Consider the following 19061-nt stretch of genomic DNA (forward strand, 5'->3'; position numbering starts at 1 on the left):
TTTCTTGCAGGTCCAGCAATTGGGGAGAGTGTGAGCCAGCTGATGCCGCTGCTCCAGACCTGTCTCCAGCCAACCAGAGACCCTGAGATGAGGATGAGCATCTTCGTAATGCTCGCCAAACTACTCTTGGATGCCACCAACACACTGGACTCAAAGGGGTAAGACAGGCATACACACCTGAACACATGAAAATGGATTGTGTCAATGATGAAATAACCAAACAAAGATATAGACTTGAATGTTTTTTTTTTCCTGTCTCAGTTTGAAGGTTTCAGATTATTCCTGCAGCTGTGAGGACCTTAGTTATGTTATTAGCACAAATTCTATTTTAAAGCCTGACCTCACACTAACCTACACATTAGCACCCTGTCCATAGTACGCCATAATCAGACATCAGACATACAATAGAGTGCTTACGTACGTGTGAGATCATTAGTTTAGAACATCTGGTTGTTTATGGTTTTAATCAGAAGTGTTAAATTCCAACGTGCTCTGTCACTGTTCACGCTTCAGTCTGTGCTCAGACTCTGTCTGAGGGAATGCCATTAAACCTGATGGCCCACACTGCCAGGTCCCAGCAATCACTGCAGCTGCACCTGTTGATCAGAAACAAAAAACCTGTTGCTATGGTAACATCTGCCAGGGATGTGTCTCTTTCTGTGCAGAGGAAGCATCTACTTGGGATGTGCAAGGCGTGACAGAAACACCTTTGGCTCAACAATAAAAGGAAAAGTGTCAGTAAAATATGTCACACACAACACAAATAGGATATAAACCAGACAGACACATTTCCTTCAGCTTTCATCATATCATTCTGCCTTTAAATACAATTTTTAAACAAAAGACGTCTGTCTCTTTCTCACCTGCGCCGCTAACTGGTTTTCACAATTTTAAGAGGCATCAAGTAATGACAGAGCATCAGGAGACAAATCGTGTCTTCAAAGACTTTCAGACAAATGCTTAACTAATATGGAGCTGTGCGGTCTGGCATAATATTCCCATTCATCCTCATCTCCACCCTCCAATCGTGATTTATACTCTTATCTTTGCTCAGCAGTTCGTAGCCCACACACGCTATCTGTCATTAAGGTGACAATGATAGTCATAGAGGGAAAATCTCTTCTTTGTTCTACAACCAAAATGACATAATGACAGCTCAGCTGTTCAACAAAGCAGAAAAGGAATTTGTTTTCATGTCACTGCTTTTCATCCGCACACACATGCACACCACAAAACACACAACGTCTTTGTTTCATGTGGCTTTTGTGCTGTGATTAAAAGCTTGTATGAAACCCAAGTAGAAGGTGATACACACAAACACACACGCAAATAAAAGTTCTTTGTACAGCGCAAAAATGATTTTCCTTTTGCAAGAGGTAAAATTATGCACGTGTGTACCTTTGAGTGAACTGCAGGAGACAAGCTACCCATATTAAGGACTTTTACGGGAATAGAGTGTCATTAATGTGAATGAGGCAACAGGAATGCAGATTGCTGATTAGTACCAAGAAATTGCACTTGATTTAATAACAGATTTGACATGTAATAATCTCAGTACACTGATAAATTGTTTCACAGAGGTCAAAGGAAATACGATTTTAACACTCAAAAGAAAGATACTGCTGGAATGACTTGAGATTCCGATGAGTATCGCTTGCATTGTCAGGTGCATCAACTGCAACATTTTGGCTACATGGCGGGTTTCTATGGGCATGACTGGATAAAGTCACGAGGACGCTCACATTTCACCTGACAGCAACAGGTGGAGGGTTAGTTTGACAATGTGGGGATGGACCATTTTACTACTTGTTTGGTTGCCATCCAAGACCCAGACCGGTTCTGTGGTGTGGTAGTGAGCAGGTACATAAGTGGATAAGCAGCTGGTCTGCCAAAAAAAACCAGACCTGGGTTTGGAATCCTGCTCATGTTGGCTGTCTTTGTTCTTGGGCAAGACACTTAATCTGCATTGGCCCAGTCCGCCCAGCTGTAAATGGGTACCAGCCTCAACTGAGGAAGTAACTTGTGTCAGGCTGGTGTCTCATCAAGGAGGAGTCATATCAATTCAGTTTATTTAATAAGTCCCCACACGGCGCTTCACAAGAGTAATGTTCCAGTCACACGGCACTTAACAAAGGGCAACGAAGTCCAAACGAAACAAGAAATCTGGACTTTCGTTGGCATAGTTTAACCTTCGCTCAGGTTCGTTCAAGCAGCAGTCGCTTCACCAGGACTGTCGAAAAATTTGAACCAAGGGCAACGAAAACCTCAATTCGTCCATATTTCATTTTGCTGTCGTTATTGACGTTTTTATCATTTGCTTAGTTTTTGTAACGTTGGTGTTTAGTTTGACTTCGTTCAACCAACTGAATGTTTTCACACAGTACAGAAGCCGGTTTTTGAGCGCTGCTGCTGCCGCTGCGTTCCAGTACCGCCGGAGATTACAGGGCAAACTCAGCCTGTTTGCTTGGATTTTTTTATCTGGCTGGGGGGTCAGCTTCACTGGGCTCAGGCACCTTATATAGGGAAGAATTAATCTTTTGTGTGGATACAATTAATTATTTTGTCACAAGCAACTGCTGAATTTGAAACAACAAAAAAGTTGTGTAATTTCCTATGGTACTTGAACACAGTGGCAGCAGCAGCTCCTGTGTACGCTTATTATTTTTATTAAATATTACAATATGAGTGTAGGAATGACAATCCAGCCCTTCTGTACATGTGGCGACAGGTAGATGATTCAGATGATATAAGGGCTGTTCTGGAAGGCAGAATTCACGTTGTGGATCAACTGCAACTGGTGGAAATAACCGCACATGGGGAGTCAATGCGCATTCACATGGACTGATCAGTTTACTGCTCTGATATATTCAGTCATCTTTACACTTAAATTTATTCACCCTTTTGACAGTTTTCTGTTCTAAATCTATATATATATATCTTAGTAACGTAATACAGTGATACAGCAGTGACCACGGCGCACCAGTTTTTTTGTTTTGTTTTGTTTTTTTTAAATTGGAACAAGACATAGCACCCAGCATGTCAACAGACAGTGAGGATTCTGATTCTAATGCCAGTACTGCCATCTTTTGATACATTCTGTGCAGTAGCTATGAAAGGGCGTGCTACACCCATTATGGGTGGAACATGGCTGTTCTTATTTTTGTTATTTGTTTTTTTGTTTTTGTTTTTTTTCTTTCCACATACCTGCAGCCATTTCCGTTGTGAGGCAGACAAGTTCCTGCATGATGTCCTGTGTCCTAACCTGGTGTGGCACGCGGGTCGCACTGCTGCAGCTGTTCGCACCTCGGTACTCAGTTGTCTGCTGGCCCTGCTGCATGGAGGGTCCATAACACCTGGACAGGTACTGGCACAGTCACACTGCACAGATGTACAGAAGAAGCCATAAGGAACCTGAGACAGGGTTTCTCCTGGGGTTCTGCAAAACCTACTACTGACTTTTCAACTCCGTCACAAGTTGCTTTCACAGTTGTTTCTCAACCAGTGGTCCCACTTGGGTTTTTAGGAAAATATATCATCCAGTGTTGTCCTCTCCTTGACAGAAGGCACAGTCCAGAGTGGGCAGCAGGTGTACATGAGGGCAAGCAGGTTCACATACCTTTGCCCATGCGGAACAATGCTTCCACTTGTTATATGCACAAAGTATCACTAGAACATGTCCTTGCACCTGCCTGTTAGAGCGTGTGCCCAGTTATGTGTGCTCACACACACACGCCTGGCCGTGTTTGCCTTTGCGCGTGCAGGTTGTCCAGTCGAAACCGGCGCACACACTTCTTATTTTAACTGCAAGTAAAAGAAAACAGCTGGGGCACGAAGCGAGTGTGGCTGTGTGGCTGTTGGTGTGTGATCAGACTTTTACTGTCTTATTATGTGACCCAAAGGTCACATCAGAGGGAGGAAAAAAACCCAAACCTGAATGTGATTTCCAGGCTTTAGTAAAATGAGGCCGGACAAGTTCAAAGTTAGCTTCCAGCTGAGATAAGAGTTCAGGGATTAAATCAAAAACGTGCCGCGACAGGAAAGACAACACAAGGCTGTGTGTTTACTGGCCCGGTTAAATCAAACAGCTTCTCAGTCATCAGGACATTGTTCCCTCACTCCACCCTGTAAAAACAATTAGCTGCTCCAGTTACACTTGGCACTCTCAGATCGTCACTGATGTAATGCCGGATCACTTCTCTGCCAACTGTTTCTCCTCTTTATGTCTCCTCCCCCTCCCCTCATTTTTTTTTTTTTTTTTACTGCCCAGTTACAATAGCAAACAGACGGTGTGACAGAGGTTTTAAGCATCATCTCCAGACCTGGGTCTCACTGTGCTCTACCCTTGGATGTTCTTTTCCTCAGTTTCTCATCTGTTGGTGTGATGAAAACCTGAGTTTTGAATAAATGTTAAATGTCTTGCATTTTTCTAGCGCTTTCCTAGTTGAAGCAATTGCTCAAAGCGCTTGTGAAATGCAATACATTTACCACTCACTCACTCATCTTCAACCACTTACTCCAATTAAGTGTCACGGGGGGGCTGGTGTGTATCTCAGCAGTCATAGAGCGTGAGGCAGGATACATCCTGGACAAGACGCCAGTGTGTCGCAGGGTGTCACACAAAACAAACGCATTCACATCCGCACGCACACCTACAGACAATTTAAAGTTTCCAATTGATCTACCCTGCCTGTCTTTGGATGTGGGAGGAAGCCGGAGTACACAGAGAGAACCCACGCAAACACGGGGCGCACATGCAAACTCCATAAGGCCACAGTTGGGATTCGATTCTGTGACCTTACTGTGAGGCAACAGTGCAAACCAGCAGAGGTGGGAGTAAGTCACCATCAAGTCACTTTCAAGTCATGAATCAGCAAGTCCCAAGACATGTCTCAAGTCATAATGACCACCAAGTGTATGACAGCTTACTGGCCAGTAGATGGCAGTGTTCATGGCAGTATGACTATCAAGTGCCACACACCCTGTTGAGGTTTCAAATCTCGCAAAACTTTGAAGAGGTCACCATGCTGCGAGATGTCATTAACATTGAGAACTGCATTGAAACGCTCAGATAATGCTGCACTTTAACCGCTGCACATGGACAACAGCATTAACATCGCAACATAAAACTCTTTGTATATTGTGCCTAAAACTCTCGTGAATATATTCTCTGGGTTTATAGACGTTGTTATTGTGTTTGTTTTATGCAAACATGCCAGAAGCTCAGGTTGTTTCACCGTTATTTTCAGTGGGAGTTGCTGTGAGCTGCGATCACTTCCTGTTCATGTCATTCTGGGAGGAAGTGAATTTTGCTCTTTAACGTCCTGCTTATTGTCCTTTACAACCTGTTTGTCCTCTTTGTTTCATTTTATTTAATTTATTAATTTATTTGAATAGGACAGTGTATATTAATGAACAGAAAACAAGTACTGTAAATATGCCAGATTTAGCTCAAGACTGTTTTCCATCCGCAGTCCCATGGGGTGAAAATACCACCAACACAAAACATACATGACCCATACAAAGGAATACAATATAATACAATACAGTACAACATAACACATTATGAGACAAACACTACAATAAACAAATTAACTTGACAATACAAAGGAGATAACACAAAATCAACACTATTGCTAAAGTGCCTAAATGTTTAAGTGCTGATCATAAATTCCAGAGTAATATATAAATTCGGTTTGCATTTACTTAATTCCATGCAGATTAAAGTTAGCAGACACAGATTAATAGGAATCTTTGTTTGAGCAAGTTTTCAGGGTCTCGTGCATGCAGCCTCTTATTAAAGTGATGAAAAGCATAAAAATGTACATTTTGGTAGTCTAATGTTAATTTACAATTGTTGTCATGTGGATTCTCTATGCTGTTTAGACCCAGCAACTCTCTGGCACGCAAAGGATTATGGGATATCTAAATAGGGCGAATTCGCTAAAAGTGCTGAATCCACTTAAACGGAATTTTCAGTTTTCAAATTGCCTTTTTTTTACAAATGAAAAAAAATTACATATTTACAAATACAGAGTAGAGAAGCTTGAATCTTCGACTGGACTGGGTTGCTTGACGCGAGGACGTTTTGCTTCAAATCGCAGAAGCTTCCTCAGCTAAAATTCTTGCTCTGGAAGTCTGACTTCTGTCTGACTCTTGTAGAGACGAATCCCATCACACGCTTCAGTAAGTTGTATGTGTTATACCGACCAACCAACCAACCACTCATGTCTGTCAGGAAAGTTACCTTTGTTTTTTCCATTTATCTTTGATTTGTTTTTAATAGAATGCAGTGGGCCCCAGACCCGGGGTCTAAAGTTGCACCCTAGACTCTATAGTTACCCTAACCATAGCTGGCACTGTATCAGAGGGCTCTCTTCAAGATGGTGATCATTCCCTTATTTGCAGAAAACGACACCTCGTGTGCGCTTGGGTGACCGAGAATTTCCTCAAGGTATTTCTTCAGGTTCTTCTTCATTAGGCCTGTTGCCCCCACAACTGGGATGGTATTGACGTCTTTCAATGACCATGTTGTTTGTAGCTCATTTTTCAGGTCTTGGTATTTCGTGATCTTTCCCCTTTCAGCTCGATTCAGGGCATAGTCATTGGAGACTGTTACATCAATGATTTTGGCTGGTTTTTTTTTCTTGCTTGTTCCAATGACAAAATCGGTTTTTTTTTTATTGCACCTCCTTCGATATGTCTTCCTGCTGAGATCTTAGTCGTAGAAGATGGTTACTTTTCCGTTGGACGAGACTGGTGCTTGCTCATGCTCCCAGACGTTTTCCTTTACTTCCATTTCCAGTTCCTTGCATACTTTACAGTGGTGATATTGACAGATCTTGTTGTGTCGGGATGTATAATGTGTGGCACTTGGTATTCATACCGCCATGAACACTGCTATAATGCACTGCGGCATGTGTGTCTAAACGCTAAATCCTTCAAAATTACTGCATTACTTCAAAACTAAACCATATAGCTGATATTTTCACTTTATAAAACAACAGACACATTTAAATAACGTGTCCGGAATTAGTTTGTTTAAAATTTTAACCATAAGTCAAAACTGTCTGCCTGTGCATGACTTGGGTGATATGACGGCGAGTCTGTATGGTGTGAAGAGAAATTGTCTTTATTCTCCCTCTCCCTCTTTCTCTCCTCTTTCTCTCTGGTCACCAGGTGTCTTTTGTTGAGAGAAGGCTGATCTAACACAGAAGCACTGGCATGTTGTTGTGTCAATAGCTGCTAGTGTACTGAAGTCAATACTAAAATTGATCAGTTTAGCTTTTATCTGTAACTTCTGCTAATTTTTTTTATTTATTTATCGGTTTAGCTTTATAAAAGATAACTTTTCAGTTAGCGGACTAACTGTTATGGAAGCTAAGTTTTTGGTTAGCTGTGCCCACCACTGTATAGATAGATAGATAGAAGGTCACACAGGTATTAGTCACAGGACCTACCAAACTAGTATAAACAAGAAAAATTAGCAATTTATGCTCTGAAAAATGTTATTGGTTACTTGTAGAAGCCAAAGGAGGATGAAACTTGTTTTCTTTGTGAATAAATTGTGCTGTCTCTGTGTTCTGTCCAGCTGTTGGCAGTGGAGGAGAAGCTGTGTCCACAGGTGTTGTCAGCCCTGGAAGAGGACTCTCCGAGGGCCAGGTTGTTTGCCTGTCGCTCTCTGTCCATCATACTCAAACTTATTGGACAGAGTCTCCACCCAGAGGCCCTCAACAAGATCTACCCTGGTATTTTAAAACACACACAAGTATGTCTGCAATATTAGAGCACATGTTTTAAGCATGCAAAACATTCTGGATCCCTAAAAACAAAAATTATGCAGTGTAGATTATTTATGCTGATTGTAGAAATGAAAGAAATCTTGATTGCATTCATATTTTTACAGTGAAGAAATCTTCTGTCAGACTCATTATTTTTTAAATTTGCTTAACTGTTTTGTGGATTTGTGTCTTTCCTCTGCAGACCTGCTCAAGCGTCTGGATGACAGCAATGAGGAAGTACGTGCCTTTGCTCTGCAGGCTCTGGATGTGTGGCTCTCCAGCCTGACCAAAAAGTACAACCCTGAGTTCTGTGCTCCTCACCTGCAGTTCCTCTTCCAGCAGCTACTCATACACTTGGACGACCCCGACAGCTCAGTGCAGGACCAAGTGCTCGGTGAGACTCACCTGGTTTACTTGAACCAGCAGCTGATTAGGTTTTATGGTTGTTTGATGCACATATGTTGATATTTATGATGAGTAATTGATTTTTCTTCAACCGTGAATGATAGGTACTTGATACTGACACCAGAGGTCCTCCCTGGGGAGGAGAGGAGCTGATTAGATTTTCAGGGTTTGGGGCCTATATTTTCATGTTATTCAGGATATTATTGATGATGAAGTGATTTTACTACCTCAACAATACAAGGAAAACAGTTGATACACCATTAAAAGTACCTTTGTCAGTAGAAGAGTTGAGTAACTTTTTTCCTTTTTTGCGGGGGGGGGGGGGGGGGGGGGGGCTTGATACTTACAACATAGGTACTCTCTGGGGGGTATGTGAACTGATTCTAGTTTTAGGGCATGTTAATCCATATAGTTCCATAATAATAAGGTCAGATCTTGGTGAATTTCTTGTGCTGCTCATTGCCTCTTCCACAGCATTATGGAGCACCTGGGGTCCTGGATGGCAAAGCATACCATATGGCCAAAATGTTGGCACTGACACTTGCTCACATTGCAGGTGGTATATCTCATCTGAGTCTCTCTAAGTAACTGTTAATTTGACACAAAGGCTGTCGAGTGAAACCTCAAGGATACCCTGAAAAGACCAAGAACCAAAAACATCTAGTTATCATCTGAGGTCACCAATTACCATTTAAGTCTCACCAACAAGCAGGCAGACTGGAAGCACCAAGACCTGAAACGTTAGAACCTTTGTTCTCCTGCAAAGACAGTATCTGCATCACCAAACACCTTTGTCAAGGGGCCGCATGAATCCAGAAGCTCTCATCAGGAGACATAAATTAATCTTATATTAAGAATTTTTTTCTGGGAAGCCCGGTGACATGATGTGAGCCTCGTGATGATGATGATGATGATGATGATGGTGGTGGTGGTGGGGAATGTGATGGGACGATCAGAACTGAGCTTAGCTGTGATGATTTGCAGACCAGCCCGTTGTGTCTGAGGTTCTCACAGAGGAAATAGAGGAATTTGGGGTCTCCTCAGTTCCTGGCATGTTGCCCTGGAACTCTGCCAGGAGATCTCATTCTGTTTCATTTCAAAAGCTCCGTTATCCTCCCTTTTTTCCACACTGCCAGACTACGTCTGTTGAAGACTGGTTGTGTGCAGAGCTTTCTCACAACCATCTGGCAGAGGCTCGTGCATTCTGAGGCCTCATATAACTGTGCCAGCACACCTTGTGTATGCCGTCTGTGCCTCCTCCCTCTAAAACCGTAATGAGAACCACATGAGAACCGTCTGTCCTTGCGTCCAACCCATTTAATCCCTCTGTCTTTTATCTGTCACTCTTCCCATTTTACTCCGTGGCGGCCTGTGATTTCACGCGTGTTTTATTGATATATCAGCGGAAAGTCTGACTGGTTTTCTTGAGGCGTGGACACCAGGCTAGTCTCCTCTGCGCTTTGACTCTCTCTCCCACATGACTAGATGTTAGCAGGTGAGTGCTGATGCCTTATCCAGTGATGAGAGGCCTCGCTGTGGGATCTACATATGATGACAGAGCAGAAAAGTGAAGAGTTTGTCACACTCGCCAGATGCAGCAATAACGGTGATTTCAGTCCTGCTGGACTGCTTTTGAAAGACTTCCAAGGACAATAAGCATTTTTGTTTTTTGCCACCAGTTAAGTGTCTGTAACCTTGACTGCAGAAGTCAAAGTAACACATGTAAATCAAATTTAGGAAGAAGCCTTCGCCCCGAGAATACAGATTACGTCTGTATTTTAAAGACAAGCACACTGTTATTTTCCAGAGTATAAGTTGTGTTTTTGTTGCATGTTCAGGAGGTCCCGAAACCTATATACTAAAAAAAAATCACACATTTGTTATTATTATTATTATTATTAATAATAATAATGATGATGATGATAATAATAATAATAACTGTTTATGTAGGGCTTTCCCAGGAATAAAAGCACAAATAGGTGCGACTGATAAATCCAGTATGACTTGTATAGTTTTTTCCTCTTCAAGAGGCATTTTATGTCAGGAGCAACTTATACTCTGGAAAATAAATGTGACTAATAGGACATCAGTCATTTCAGTGGCACCCAAGGATCCCATGAAGAGAGGTAGCACCAAAAAAAATCCTGTTGTCGTGTTAGGTCAGTGGTTAGTATCCTAGTCTCACAACCATACAGGAAGACAGGAACCACCAGGACTCTTAAGACAGCACTAGAAATACATTCGCGAGTGCACAAATTAGCCATAATTGGATGATTAAATTTACCAGGAAGGAGTTTCATAAAGAAGGCCATATTTATAACACATGAAGTATGTATCAATACCTTTAAAGTGGAATCAGTTTGAAGAGTTTTATTTACTGCCCACATGAGTTTTTCTTCTAATAAAATTTGACCACAAAATGTTTTTTTCAGATTTCAGAAGTTTCTCCCACAATAACTGTTTACCACAGATATGCCAAATTTACATATTTCATAGCCAGTATAGCTGGCATTAAGGAACCAAGAAATGGCAAGGCTTCTTTGAGTGTAATGGTATGCTTCAGTGTCTCAAACATGGATGCTCGCAGTAGTCAATGTAATATCTTCCATAGTTTGAGCATACATAATCTTCACAGTTTAGTGTCAATGTCTGTTGTTTGACTATAGTCGAAGTCTGGGTGTCCATGACAACTGCCACAGAAAATTTCAGGTCTCTAAGTCCATTATTTGCTGAGATATTCTACCTTGAACATGGCTCCAGAAATGACGGCCATAATTTTTGCCTAAAACACGGCAGACCCTGTGCACGCTAAATTGGCCATATCTCAGAAACTACTTGGCCTACAGGCCTCAGACTTCAGATTTGTTGTTTATTTGATTAAAAATTGAAGAAAATCTGAGACAAAGTGCGTGAGGCCCTTGTTGAATTGACATGGAATGACCCATTTGAGAGCACGATGATAATCAACACAGCAAGCAAAGAGCAGAGTGCAGAGTTTCCTAAACATATTTTTAAAAACTTATATTTTCTTTCAAAGTCTGCTGTGAGTGTCTCTGAGAGTGTCCTTGCTGTGGTTAAACTAAAAACACAGCTGCACACCCGTGACACATTAACAACAAATACTAACACTTCCTCAAAATACACCTAAAATCTCTTTCTGAGGATGGCATGATGTAAAATGCGCTCATAAAACCTTCTTCCCTCTCATCAGGTTGTGCTTTCCACTTTAATACAAAAATTCTTGATTATTCCTGCTCAGGCATTGCAAACCAGTGGCACATCCAGGCAGAAAGAGGGTGAGGTTTTTTGGGGGGGGGTGCCGTCCACAACACACCTTGATTAAAGGTCCACTTTTGAAGACATTTTTTATACTACTACTTATAATAATAATAATAATTTTAACAACCAAAATATTTAAATCAGTATTACTCTGGGCCTACGTTTTGCTACAGTTCTGGACTAAGTTTAATCGATGAGCTGTATAAAAGATAAGTTTAGTTAATTTAACTTTTCTGCATAACTAAAGTGGGACGTGAAGCAATATCATTTTGAATGTAATGTCTAAGCTCAGGCATTACTGGGTTTGTTTGTAGTTCTAGCTTTAAAATCAGGTCAGTTAGGATGAGGGAAGCCAAAAAATACGAAAATGATTATGGCTCTTGTGTTTAGTAATCTTATCAAACAAAGATGTAGGTTGTGATATCAATTTTGGTTAAAGGCAAAGAAAAGGTGAAAATGTGCAAAAGAAAACACAAATACAACACATTAACCAGTACAACTAAATTGGGGGGTCAGGGTGAGACCAAAAACCCTCCAGAATGCATCCCTGGACATCTACAACTCAAAATTTCCTGGCAGCCTTGAGCAGCCCCCAGACCCCTTGCTGACAAAGGTCCACTTTCACCAGAAAGACCTGCCCACATCCTGGCTACAGGCCTGAGATTTTAGAGATTTAATTTGGTATTGAATGAATTAAAAGCTGTAGAATAGCCATCCCCTTAAAATGTGTTTATCTTGAAGTATTTAAATAATATGTAGGTTAAAGTCTTTCTATAATATCATGCCGAATTAGAAACAAGCAGCAATAGTTAGTGAGTAAAATATAATCTTGTTCAGCAGGAGAACAGGTTGCCATTTTCTGTTGCCAGGCTGTCTCCACCTTGTTTTACCTTAAACTCTAGGACGCGATCACAAAAGGGTTTCTATTAAAAGGTAGATGGTGAACAGCTTATGATTTGGATGTGAAAAAAAATTTCAGTCAGATTTTTTTTTTTTTTTTTTTTTGCTTTAATCCCTGCTTTGTGTCAAACAAATCAATATTTCAAAATAAACAGATGAGGAGAACCATTTGCATTATGAGTGAGCATCAACTATGACATTTTGGTCATGTCATACGTTTTTCTGTGCATGATCAAGCACCAGGTACTTCAATGTTGAATACCCCAGCAGCTCAGAAAGACCAAGGACATGACTACTTTTCACCTGGCTGTGGCAGATTGAAGACTACTTTTGAGAGGTGGGGGTGGACTTGTTGTCTGGCTGGATGGTTCCCATCCTGGACAAAAAGTGGTTCCATAATATGGTGGATGTGACACCACCACCTGCTCCCAGACCTGAGTTGACCTGTGGTATGAATCTTCCTTGCTTAGGTGACGAATGATCACCACATCAAAACACCACAGTTTCAGACTCCAAAAGTCCCTGGCTGACGAGTCATTGGTGGTGCTCTGGTTCCTGGCAGGGTACTGGTCTGTCTGTGCCGGACTCTGACACTAAGGTCATTAAAGCTGTTTTGACCAGCCCACATGTTGGTTGGAGTAGGTAATAGAAAGTAATTATGGTTGGTAACACACAATTTCAGGAAAGTCCAAAAATAACAGAAGAAAATAAATGCCACAGTTTCACAGGATGCAGACCTCTATCTCCCAGTGCCTGCTCAGAGCTCTCCGTGCACCTGCACACACACTCATTACAGTCTCCAGTATTGTGTATTTGTACTGTCAGTACTGTGTGGATAAATGAATATGACCCGCAGGCTAATCCTGTCAACTTTCCCAAATGAAATCCATTCATTATAATTGATATCAGGAGAGTTTTGGCTTCCTATTGGTCAGTTCTTTTAAAGTCAAAATCAGTTTCAAGAATGAAAAAATTATCGATACATCTCAAATGCACAGTAACTAAAGCTGCCACTAACAGATGACCGCTAACTTCTATGATATGAATTTAGCATCTTGGTGATCAAGATGTACATAAATAATTAAATGAACAAATGAAATTAAACAGTTTACATTCAACAAAGGTTGAGGATGGGGAATTATGGGATGAGCTGCTTGATCTACTGTTATCATGACTCAAACTCAAATAAGCAGCAGAAAATGAATTCTGCCACTAAAAAAAAAGCTATATGGACACATGGTTTAAGGGATTACAGACATTGCTGACCATGAAACTTTATTCAAAAAACTTGGCTAACATAAAGTGAGTGGAAATAAACTTAGTGGAAAGTGGTTGGTGTGATAATATTTTTCAGGATTAACTGAAAAACTAATCCAATAATGAAAAAGTTAGCTTCATTAATTAGCTGATTAGCTGAGTTGTGTCCACTGCTGCCCAGTTTTAATGAATTACAGTAGATGTTTCTCAGAGATCTGGCAGGGAGAGTCTTTGTGCGACCGGATGACCTCACATCTCAGCGAGTGATCGGCCGACGGCGCCCAAACCCGCCTGTGCTACAAATGTGTGGGAATTCCTCTGTCTCTGTTCTTAGCTTTTCCTTCTTCTCCACCTCCCTCTCATGCTGTCTTTCTATCACTTTGTTCCTTTAAAAGTTGATCCCATTCTTATGGTTCTTGGATTTCAGACGCATATCTGTGAAGCAACTTGATGTCTGCAGCGTGCTAATCCCACCGCCCTGCCGGCTCGACCGTATCTTCTAAAGTCTTCCTGTAACGCAGAGTGTTGGCACTGTTACAGCTCACTTCTCACAAACCATCATTGTTCTTAATTTCTCAGCCTGTCCTCCACTCAGTGTACATAAAAGCTAAAATTCCATGCGGTGCCCTTGAAGAACAAAGACGAGGTCTGTGAGGTATGAGGTGATGAGTTTACACGAGTTACCTCGTCCAGAGTGATGGCTGGAACACCTTCACATTATGAACTGCTATTTGTGTAATTCTAAACATCAGGCCTGCTGTGGAACCACAGGAGGTGTTCAAAAGGGATTTATCGCCCTCCACTGGATATAAAGGGTACTTCCATATATTCAAGCTGCAGAGTTGGACTTTGCTGCAGTAAATCATCTCCACCTGCAGGCCTAACTCTGAACTGGCCAGAGTTTTATCTGAAACTTGGATTGGGTGCAGTAAGAACTATTATTCATCTCTTAACTCATCTCTCTCATCTCTTTGGATTTATCCGTGTGTGTACAGATGTCCTGAAGACGGGCAGCTCAGTCCACCCGACACTTCTGAAGGAGGAGGTGGAAGCAGTGAGGGCCAAACACCGCAGTCCTTTCTACTGTGACCAGCTGCTGCAGCACATCAGTGCACTGCCCAGCGGCACTAGGGCAGACTGTTCTGACAGAATCTATTTCTGACCTTTATTTCAAATGGTTCAATGATTTAAATGATTAGTCTCTAATCAGTTCAGCAGAATATATCTTTAGATTTTTACTGTTTGACTTGTTCCAGAATGCCCCCCCCTCCCCTTTTTTGTTTGTTTGTTTGTTTGTTTCTTGGGTGAGCTGTCAACTTATGCTTATTGGATTTTTGTTTGGCAGGTCATTTCTTGGAAGACTGACCACTGTTAGAAGTCTTAACTAATTTTCGACATGAGCGCACAGTCTTCCACTCAGTACACGCAGCACAACTGTCACCTGTTGTTTCATACCAACTCTGTTGTGATTTTCATGGCCAGCGGCCACAGTGTGTAAACAGGAGCTCATCTGTGCGCCCCTGTAGGTGTGCTGGTCTTAAACTGGGACATGGGTCAGGCACAGTGCTGGTGAAATATCACCGTGTAGCAGCAGAAAGCGACTGCAGCACAAACGAGCCAAAATGTGGTCTGAAGTTGAGCGCAGTTTTCTACTGTTTGTATGCCACAGTATTTAGATGCACCTTAGGCCATGTGTACACACAGGAATGTGCATTAGCGCGTTGTACGACTCAGCTGAATTGAATCTAAAAATTGACCCCAAAAATAAAAATTTAAGTTAACACGAAATGGAAAATACAAACTTTGATCACTGTTTGTTTGTTTGGCATATTATTCCGCTGGTTTTATTCTCCCCGGGTTTGTAGGCCGGGAGTGCGAAGACAAAGCTTCAGCTGCAGCAAGGATGATGGGGAGGGAGCAGTCTGCACCCCAGTTGGAGATTTTATGGAATGACGCGCTTAAATGTTTCACCTAAGGGAGCTGTGGTGGATGACTGTTGCTCCCTTTTCTACTCATGCACTTTGTTCTTAGATGTGTTACCAGAAAACCTCTCACTTCTGAAACAACTATAGCAATGCACCATATGATGCACGTGCACGTAAAAAGGAATGACAGATGACGCTGGTTTATTTCATGTTACACCCAGAATGTGACTGTGACTAACTGATGCGACCCCTTTGCCTCCTGTACTTTTTGTACCGTGTACAGAAGAAAGAGCAGTTGGACACTCTGCATGTGAGCAGTGCGCTTTCACCTATCAATATGGGACCCTGAACGTTGAGACACGTTGAACATCTTCAGTGCTACTTGAGTTTATTGCACAGAGCTGATTTTTAATCCATTTCAGGGTTGCTCAGACTCATTTGTCACATAAACATGAATTTACATTTGGGTACAACATAAGCACCATGGATTCACTCAAAATATTTCAGCTTCCTTTTCAAGCTGAAAAACAGCTTTAGGATGTCAGTTCACTGTGGAAAGTGCAGAAATGTTTGTCTTGTACATGGTCTCTAATGGCCTGTTGGATGTTTTGTGACCCACCTTTGAACCGATATGAGCTGTAGTTTTATAACAAAGTCCTGCTGTGTTTTTGTGAGTTCTTTCAGTGCCTAACCACGTGTTTGTACGGTCAACTCTTCTTATCTACAAAGAAGTAAACTAACGTGTGAAGTTCCTCCTTCGTCCCACTGGTGGCCCGGGGAGTTCCGCTGGGCACTCTTGGTGCCGCCTGTTAGGACCATCACTGGTATACGAGTTGAACGTAACTTTGTCGTTTGAAGCTAGAGTTTAGGGGTCAAAGGTCAAGGTCACAAAGGTTCATTACCCAAAATCCTCTGTGGAATTGTTTGTTGGGCTACATTTGCTGTTGATAGTTGTCTGTGTCTCCCCCTAGAGGACTAAAACGTTATGACTTCAAATCTTAAATATGTTTTTTGTTTTGTTTTGATAAAATCTGAAAGAGTCAACACTAGTGTGAATTTATTCAATGATTGAACTGGTTCTTTTTATTAACCATCCTGTAAATGTTACCACTTTTGTTATTTGGACAAAACAGGTGACAAAATGTTTGCATTGTGTGAAATTTGTTTTATTTTGTTTCTTTTAGGTTTGTGATGCACAGTCAAGGGCGTAGGTTTGGTCTCAGCTTTGGTAGGGACAATACCACCCCCACCCCCCCCACCCGGCCCCCCTGCTCACCACCATCACCCCCTAACCCACTCATACCATTAGACGCACAAGTACAGCATAATACATAACATATGACGACATAATGATGTATAATTTAACACTTTATTTACAATATTAAGTGTGTAGGCAAACAAACAAATAGCTTAAATAACAAAATTGCACCCAAAATCACGAATCTATTCTATAGGCCTACACCTGAGAGAACAAGACAACAAAAAAAAAAATACTTGTGGAGCTAACAAAAAAAAAAAAAGTTTTTGCAAACAAGATGTATAATCTATTCTCTTCATCAATAATGCAGTTGTAGGTATCTGGCAACCTAATTTGCCAAAAAAAAAGGGGATTTCCAATGATATATATGGTGTATTACGGTAAACGTAAGCCTGTGATGTCATAACGCAGAGGAAAAACACGGAAGTTTCACACTAGTGCGCCGCTGGTTCTCATTACCGTAAGTTCTCATGTAAGCCCTCACTGAAAAATTTCAACACTGACAGCAAGCCAAGAACCCGTGCTTTCCAACAGTGTGCTATATGTTGCATATATTATGGTAAAGTGCGTTCGGTGACTTTTGAAACGAGGGAAAAGTATGAAAAAGCGCAAAAGTGACAAAAGTACATAGACAGCAAACATAAATGTATTTTTTAAGGAAAAGGCAGGATGTTAGTGTCATTTGTGAAGGTGTGTGTGCGTGTGCAGTTTATTTTAAGTGTGGCGCACAGCATTGTTCGCAACCCCTCCCCCCCGCCCTTCTTGTTTTTCTGCACCGGAGCAGTGTTGCCAGATATGAAATATGAAACTATCGTACCAAAACCTCAAAATTATCGTATTTTGGGAGAAATTATCGTACACAAACAAAACGCATACAACGTAGCTATTTTAGCGTTTTTTTTTTAATTTACAAAGAATTTTATGTCACATTTTTAAACAGTAATTATATTAATGGGGAAACTATGGCACAAAAAGAACGCAAATGCACTACCAGACTGTGAAGTAACACAAACGTGTTAATTACCAGACTAGAAAGAGTCGAATTCAACCTCGAGGTCGCTGTCGTCATCCGATGCCATGGACACTTGTGCAGATTTTGTTGAACACAGAAAAAATGTTGACACCTCCATAAGGAACTTGAACTTTTTTTTATTTTTCTTGTATATCTCTTTGCTCTTGTGTTTGTTCGTTTGTTATTGCATTTGTTGAAATACAGTTTCGAAAAAAAAAAAAGATGTTGGTTGGGGAATCTTCCTGTCACGGCAGAGATTAGATGGAACTCATTACTTTGTATGGGAGGGGGCGGGCTTTCAAATGCCAGCAGCAGCCCTGTGTGTGGTGTGTCTTTGATGCCGCCTGAGTGCAACGCCTGCAAAATGATTCTTGGGTGTCAGAGAGATGTGTGTTTGGGCAACCAACTGAAATTATCGTACATATTGGGTTTTTTCCCATTATAGATCGTACAGAGGGCATAACTATCGTACAAATACGATAATTATCGTACATCTGGCAACACTGCACCGGAGCCACCCATCCTCTGCGCTCCGGGACCTCCCACTTTACAAATGAAGCACTGCCTGCCACGAGACGCGCTTTGTTTACGTCCATGTGAGAAGAACGTGAGCCAATGAAATTGCAACATGGGTAACCCTGTCACTCTGGCACGTCGAAAACACAAAACGTGACGACTAAAATTATAGTATCGAGTTCGCAAAAAAAAATAAATGATTTTGTTATATAAACAAAAATGCTAAATATTGGTAGGGACTATTTTGCCATCCCAAAATATTGGTTGTGACTTGTCCCTATGGTCCATATGCAAACCTACGCCCCTGTGCACAGTGCGTTTCAGTTGCAAACATAGCTGTAAACACTATGTTATAAAGTCACATTAGTCTCCCTCTAGCCCCTCCTGTTTGCATGGGAGGTGTGGACATACAGTTAATTGCAGTGAGGAGGCGGGGCCCGATTTCTAAATCTCAACAATGTGCTGATTGGCTGGAAGCTCCTGCATTAGCATTCAAATTGTTGCACAAACATGCCGGGCTTGGAGATTATTTTGTCTGAAGGGGGAAAAAGCAACAATTTGTCTACAGGAGTAATTTTACAAGCAAAAACACAGATGCTTGTAGTTTTTGGAAAAGATTGGCAGCCATCAGACAGCTGTCATTATTTCTCCTAAATCACAGCGCACTGTGGTGGTCACAGTTGAAAGGTGTTACAGTGGCGCTGTGATCGCTCTCCTGTCTTATTGTGAAA

At 41.5% G+C, this 19061-nt stretch overlaps 1 protein-coding gene across 1 annotated transcript in view; it reads left to right on the forward strand.

Annotated features, from left to right (window-relative positions):
- Positions 1-15072, forward strand: part of LOC117528586 (dynein assembly factor 5, axonemal-like) — a 72744-nt gene extending 57672 nt beyond the window's left edge. The window contains exons 9-13 of the mRNA XM_034191216.1: positions 11-158; positions 3211-3361; positions 7589-7745; positions 7981-8172; positions 14615-15072. Of these exons, the coding sequence (XP_034047107.1) occupies positions 11-158; positions 3211-3361; positions 7589-7745; positions 7981-8172; positions 14615-14781 (815 nt within the window). The 3' untranslated portion in view covers positions 14782-15072. The remainder of the gene's footprint in view (positions 1-10; positions 159-3210; positions 3362-7588; positions 7746-7980; positions 8173-14614) is intronic.
- Positions 15073-19061: the final 3989 nt, after the last annotated feature.

Source organism: Thalassophryne amazonica, chromosome 16 (genome assembly GCF_902500255.1).
Source record: "Thalassophryne amazonica chromosome 16, fThaAma1.1, whole genome shotgun sequence".
NCBI lineage: Eukaryota > Metazoa > Chordata > Actinopteri > Batrachoidiformes > Batrachoididae > Thalassophryne > Thalassophryne amazonica.